Source organism: Psammomys obesus, unplaced genomic scaffold (assembly GCF_907164565.1).
Source record: "Psammomys obesus unplaced genomic scaffold, mPsaObe1.curated_primary_1811, whole genome shotgun sequence".
NCBI lineage: Eukaryota > Metazoa > Chordata > Mammalia > Rodentia > Muridae > Psammomys > Psammomys obesus.
Genome location: NW_026588572.1, coordinates 963 through 7,868, shown reverse-complemented (window position 1 = coordinate 7,868; position 6,906 = coordinate 963). Strand labels below are relative to the sequence as shown.

Below are 6,906 nucleotides of genomic sequence, written 5' to 3'. Positions count from 1 at the left end.
TCTCCCACAATTAAAAATTTCTCTGCGCTCACTTCTATAAGCTTTTCAACAGTTTCACTTCTGCCTGATCTTGTTCTCTACATTCTTGGGAGGTGCTCTGGTTTAAATGACAATGGTTCCTATTGGTTTATGTGTTGCAGCTGGTGGAACTGTTTGGGAAGGGTTAGGAGGTGTGGTCTTGAAGGAGCTGTGTCTCTAGGTGTGAGCTCTGAGGTTTCAAAAGACTTGTGCCATTTCAGGTGTGCTCTCTGCTCCATGTTGTGATTCAGATACACACTCTCTCTCAGCTGTTGCCTCAATGCCATCCTGCTGGCTGCCATGTTCACTGCCATGATGGTGATGTATTCCTATCCCTCTGGAAGTATAAGCCTTGAATATACGCGTCCTTGAAATGGTTGCCTTGTCATGGCATTTTATTACAGCCGTAGAAGAGTAAGATCTCAGAGCCCAGAGCAAGTAAACTGACCTGGTTTTGACCGTGCCAATTTCCATTCTGAAAAACAAAAAAGCCAGACCCCAAAATGCATCCCTTGTGTGATACCCCCATCCATGAGTCACCTCCTCTCCTATGACTTACCTATACAGTCAACTTTGCCATTTCTCTGTCTCTGTCTTGTCCTCCATTTTTTCCAAGCAACGTATATTCCAGTAAGGCCCAGGAATGCTGGCAACAAGAGCAACAGCAACATGGCACCCCAGGTCGAGGAAGATGGTGCTGTAACAACCCAGAAGAAAAGTGTTTGCTAACATCTTTGGAGAAGTCAGTAGCTGAGGACTCTAGAAACTGAGGTGGTGATGGTGGACCCCTCACTGTTTGCACCATGGCTTGCTCCAACCAAGACCCCTTTTGTCAGGACACTGGCTATATTACACCCCAACATTTTCAGAGATACTTTGATTCTGTGTGTGAGAAAGTCGAAAAGCAGAAAAAGGCAGCACACAAGAGCCTTTAAGGTTAGAACGGTCTGATCTTTTAAAAATGAACTTTGATTGGGCAGTGGATATTTAGCTGAAGTCCCAGCATTCAGCAGTTGTGGTAGGGCCATGAGTTTGAGACTATCTTGGGCTACAAAGGGAGCCCTATAAAAATTAAAGGCAAAATTTTAAGGCAGCTATGAAGCTGGGCATGTTGGCACCCGCCTATAATCCCAGGACACGGAGAGGCAGAGGCAGGTGGATCTCTGAGCTTGAAGCCAGCCTGGTCTACGAAGTGAATCCAGGACAGCCAAGGCTACACAGAAAAACTCTGTCTTAACTGCCAACCACCCACAAAAAAAAAAAAAAAAAAAAAAAAAAAGTAGCTGGGTGTGGTGGCAAAAACCTACACTCGAAGCCCTTGGAAGACTGAGGCAGGAGCTGCCATAGGTTCAAAACTACCATGATTCAGAAGGAAACCTTGTCTCAAAGAAAAATAATAATAAAAAAAATTTTTGTTAAGGGTGTGTTTTTTGGGGGTGGGGGGAGATAAGCCTCTGAATGTCACAGAGCCTGACTTAACTGGTGGTCTAACAATCAGGAAAATCAGAAATCACATGTCGTGAATGCCCATTCATCACATTTATCAATCAAAAAGGATCCAGAGGTGATTCATGATGACCTACACACTGACACAGTGAAACAGCTGGGAGAAATCGGTCCCACCCCAGGCTCAGGTACAGTAGGTCTGACACTGTTAAACTGTTAATCTTCCTCAAGTTGACCTACACAGTCAATGCAATCAATGGTCCATTTTGAATGTTGGTTGACCAAGATTCTAAGATGTATGTGCTATCTAGATATCAAGGGAAAAAAAGAAGGAAAAGTTGGAAGATCCACGCTACCAGAGAGATGACGCTACAGATGGGAGGAGGGGGGCAGGGTACTTTGTAGTCCACAGTATAGAAAGGGGCCTGTATACTCACAGGGAATAGCTTGCTGAGTCTGAGTTAATACTCCAGCCCAGGTGGAGGTGGGAGGATCAATTCAAGAAGAACTTTATGGGACACAGGACCCAAATTGGAAACTATAGAGCGAAAAGAAGTCGTAGTCCACTGTAGAGGATTTTAATCTCAGAACATGGTTGCTTTGGCAAGAGATCCCAACTGGAATATTAACACGACTGTAATCCAGGAGACAGAGGTAAGCAGATAAGAGTTGAAGGCCAGTCTGCTAAAGTTAGTTTGTTGAAGGAAGCATCCATGTTTGAAAGCGGTGTGATGCCAGAAAAATCAAAGAAAGATCTGACAGAATATGACATACAAATTCTCATGAGACCTAGGAGCAGGGGAAGCTACTTAAAGGAGCAACACAGAAAAAGAAAAAAGAGAGAGAGAGGGACAAAAGCCATTTTAACAGGACAGCAGTAAAAGACAGGTTTCAAAGAAAGAATACAGGTGAAGATAGAATGAGCCAGAGAATGAGAAGGAGCCAGAAGATTAGAAAAGATTGTTGGAAATATTTTGAGGTGAAGCAAAGCAATTCAGAAGCCGAGAGAAAAGCCAGATTGTGTAAATTGGTTGGAAAGGAGTTTGAGCTAGAACAGCTAGTTGAAGTCGCCAGCCCAGAACTCAGTAAGAAAAAGAAAGAGAGAGCTTATTAATCAGTAAGTCTCAGAATCTGAAAACGTTCAGGCCTAAGCTAGATTGCACAGAGTCTAGAAGCTTCCAGGACTAGGTCTAGGTTAGCGGAAAGAAGAAATAAGCCTCAAGACAACTGAAGTAAGCAAATAAAAGTTCCTTTTACAGTGCACACTCTTCTACATATATGTGTCCAGATCATAGAAAACAGTACAGGTCATTACAAACAAACAAACAAACAAACAAACATATGTCCTCCCAAAATAGATTTACCAACAACAAAAATCATTGACCAGTAGGAATCTGACAGAATGTGCAGTATGTGCAGGGAACCAGGACATCCTTCCCTCACAGAATGCAAATGCAAATGCTGATGATGGGCCCCAGAAGATGGAGATGATGCATGCAACATAATGAATATTTGTTTGGTCTCTGCTGTCATTTCCATAAACCTCCTAAAATCCCCAAAGTGGCATCTTTCCTGTGCTACAGAGATGTCAGCAGGTTGAGGCTCCTGGGCACAAGGAGATGTCAGGTAACAGAGGAACAAATCATGTGATCAAAGGTTGGTAAGGGAGATAGGAGAGGTAGAGGTAGGTGATCACCCAGGGCCAGAGACCAGATCTTGTGTCTGCAATGAAGCCTTCATGCGAACCACGAAGGTCCTTGGTATAAATATACTGGAGCCTAGGGTGTGCACTTCCCAACAACGGGCCTTGTATATCTCTTCCAGGATATGTTCCACTACATATAACAAACAAAAAAATCTTGTAAAGAATTTGTTTCCCAGGTTCTGTCAGCCATTGTCAAACTTGCTGAACCTGAGAGTTGTAGGCCTTTCTGGTCAGTCAGAAACACTTGTGATAAACCTAGACCTGTGACTGTCACCTTGAGGAGACTCAGGAAAGGAAAAGAGCTCTTCACTTTCCCCTACCTGAACCTGACTACATCTCTGCCTCAAGAGCCAAGTTTTGGCACAGCTGACCACTGGCTGCCCTGTACAGAAACTACATAGAAGTCATACTGCTCTCCTAAAAACCACAGCAAGATTTCTATGATGACCAGTGTCTTAGAGTTTCTACTGCTCAGATAAAACACCACAAGAGACATCAACCTCAGGAGGAAAGGGTTTACTTACAATTACAGTTGTGAGGGGAAGTTAGGGCCAGAACTCAAGTCAGGAGCTGATGAAAAGTCCATGGAGGAAAAATGCTTACTGCTTTACTCCTCATGGCTTTCTCAGCCTGCACCCAGGACCAGCAGCCCAGGGGTAGCATCTCCCATAGTGAACTGAGTTGCCACATTCATCACCTGAGAAAATGCCCTACAGGCTTGCCCAAAGGCCAGTCCAATGGGGGAATTTTCTCAACTGTGTTCCCTCTGCCCAAATTACTGTAGCTTGTATCAAGTTGACATAATACTAGCCAGACAACCAGTGAACAAGACCTGGGAGAAAAACGTGTGTGACAATCTCTTGTGTGACCTATGTATAGCACACTACTGTGATTTTTTCATTTGGATTGATGGCTATATCAGTTACTTTTCTGTTGCTGTGATAAAATACAATGACCAAGGCAACTTAAAGAAGAAAGACTCACTTTGGCTTATGATCACAAAAGGATAAAAGTTCTTCTAGAATCACTGTCAGGAAGCCTGACAAGTGGCAAGCATGGCGGCAGGAGCAGGCAACTGAGAGTTCCTATCTTGAACCACCAGCACAAAAGTACAAACTAGAAGTGGTAGGAGGATTCTCACTCCCAGGGATAACATAATTCATCCAGCAAGGCTCTACTACCTAAACCTCCCCTAACAGGGCCACCATCCAGGAACCTAATTGTTAAAATGCTTGCAACAATGAGAGACCTTTTTCCTTCTAACCCCAATGGCTACAGGGACTTCTCTAGAGAAAACAAGGGCTTTTGGAACTTCTGGAGTAAAGAATTAAACTAGCCAAGGTCTGAGTCAGTGTGGGAGCTTGCTTCTTCTATATGAGTTTTCTGATTTATGTTTATTCTTACTTTTGCTTTGTTTTTATAGTGCTATATATCAAATTCATGGCCTCGAACACACATTAGGAATCCATTATATCACTAAACTGAGCATCTCAATCTTACGTTTTATATATAAAGCAAATCGGCAGCTGGGCCGATCGTGGTGGTGTATGCTGAAGGGAGAGGCTGGCAGACCTGTGAGGTTGAGGCCAGCCTGGTTTACATAGTGAGTTCCAGTACAATGAGGACTATGTAGAGATACCCTGTCTCAAATAAAACAAAAAACAAAAATAAACCAACAACAACAAAGAATTCCAAAAGAAACAAGTTTCCTTGACACCTGTAGAGACCATTCCCCCCAACCCCACTGTATGGCTTAGTTCTAACTGTATATAAAGATTTTAATGGACTTAGTTAAAAATGGGAGACTGTACTGGGACACAAAAAAGGTAAGGTTTCTTTTTTTTAAGCCTTCCATTTCATGCATAATATTTATTTCATGCTCATATACATGCATACATGTGCCATGTATATGCATGTAAGTCAGAGAACAGGTTGGAGTGGTGGAACCCACCTTTAATCCCACAGCTTATCTAATAGAAAATTTAGAAAAGGTAAACTTTTCTGTCTACTTTTAAAAAGTCTATGTGTCTGTGGGGGATGGCTCCAGGATCCCCGAGAATCTCAAAATCCAAATAGAGACTCAGTGAATATCTTCCAGTAACCCATGCTCGTCCTCCTTTGTGCTTTAAATTATCTCTGGGTTAAGTTAAAAACCTAAACTAAGGGAAATGCCAGGTAACAGCTGTTGTGCTATGTTGTTTCAAGACCAACAAGAAAAAAGTCTGCAGAGTTGTAGATATCCTGCTGAATACTTTCCACCCACTGTTGGCTGAAGCCACAGGTTCAGAGTCCAAGAGACCTACCTGACAATTTTGTTGCCTAAGCATAAAAAGCTAGAATCTTGAGCTGGTGCAGTGTCAGTTGGCAAAGGTGCTTGCTGCTGAGCCTAATAACCTGAGTTTGGTCTATGGGAACTACACAGTGGAAGGAGAAAACCAGCTCCCACAAGTTGTCCTCTGATCTCCTCACATATAATGTTATACACAGACACACACACACACACACACACACACACACATCCAGTGGTTTTTTTGTTTGTTTGTTTTGAGAGAGAGTATCTGAACATCTAACCCTGGCTGACTGCTACCTTGCTAGACCAGACTGGCCTTGAACTCACAGGGATCTGCCTGTCTCTAGCTTCCAAGTGCTGTGATTAAAAATGTATTCCACCACTCCCTGTCACAATTTTAAAAAGTTCACATTGGAATATTTAGTTTATACCTTCAGAATCCTCATGTATCTGATGAAATGTAGGGGATTCCACTGAAACCAGCAACCTGGTTATTTTCACAGTGTTAAGGAGGGAAAATGGGCAATTCTGCTGTGAGGTCCCTTCTGAGCAGGGCCCCAGGGTCATACTGCCCTGAGTCTCTGTCACCATGGGAACCCAGCATTAGTTCCACTGACCTGGTACAGAGATCTCTACTTCCTTCTTCTGGCCGAGGAGCATATTCTGGATGCAGCAGAACATGTTCCTTACGGAGCTGTCTTTGATGGTTATCAAAGCCGCCACAGTGAACAGGCCTTGCTCGTCACGCTTCCTGAACTCTGATGTGGATGGTAACTTCTCTCCACTGGCTGTCCTCCACTGCACCTGAGGTTCTGGATACCATCCCGAAGAGGTGCACTCCAGCTCCCTCTCTTCATTCTCTTGAGTTTTCATACTGATGTGAGGATCAGAGCCCACAGCTATTGGAGAGAAACTGGCCTTAATCCTTGGTGGTTATTCTTTGGGGGTTTTATCATAGGATTATAGTATATGTAGGGAGCACAGAAACCCAAGGACACTAGGCTCAGAAAATCTCAACTCTTCACTTCAAAGACTAGGGATCAACGAAATGACACAAATGAACACCTCTTTAGGAAGATGGCATCTGAAATTACAGGCCTGTAATCCACCCTGGAAACATTTATGAGGGAGACAATCTGTTTTCAGCAAGCCTAGGGCTACAAAGTAATGAAAGAACAAGAAAGAAAGAATAAAGGAAAGGAAAAGAAAAGAAAAATGAAAGAAGACAGGAAGTAATGAAGGAAAGAATAGGAGAAAGCAAACAAGCAGAGGAGGACACAGATAAGAGAAAGAATACAGGAATAACATTATTCTGAGACTAAACACACGTGACAAGTCCTGCTTCTAAACAATCATCTTCAGCCTTTGAAATGTGGGCAGAGTTGGGTGAACAGACATAAGACAAGTATGGTGGTGCACACCTACAATCCCAACACTTAGGGAGGTG

At 43.2% G+C, this 6,906-nt stretch overlaps 1 protein-coding gene across 1 annotated transcript; it reads right to left on the bottom strand.

Annotated features, from left to right (window-relative positions):
- Nucleotides 1-101: 101 nt before the first annotated feature.
- On the bottom strand, nt 102-6,652 carry LOC129674385 (butyrophilin subfamily 1 member A1-like). The gene is made up of 3 exons (XM_055604347.1): nt 6,077-6,652; nt 578-715; nt 102-493 (listed from the first exon to the last, which is right to left on the bottom strand). The coding sequence occupies exons 1-3, from the start codon at nt 6,330-6,332 to the stop codon at nt 441-443; spliced, it is 447 nt and encodes a 148-aa protein (XP_055460322.1). The 5' UTR covers nt 6,333-6,652; the 3' UTR covers nt 102-440.
- Between the last annotated feature and the right edge of the window lie 254 nt (nt 6,653-6,906).

Excerpts from the sequence above, each read along its gene's own strand:
- LOC129674385 (XM_055604347.1), bottom strand. The coding sequence starts at position 6,332 with ATGAAAACTCAAGAGAATGAAGAGAGGGAGCTGGAGTGCACCTCTTCG. Across the intron at positions 716-6,076 it reads AGTAGAGATCTCTGTACCAG|CACCATCTTCCTCGACCTGG; the intron begins GTCAGTGGAACT and ends GGGTTGTTACAG. Across the intron at positions 494-577 it reads TGGCAAAGTTGACTGTATAG|AATGGAAATTGGCACGGTCA; the intron begins GTAAGTCATAGG and ends TTTGTTTTTCAG.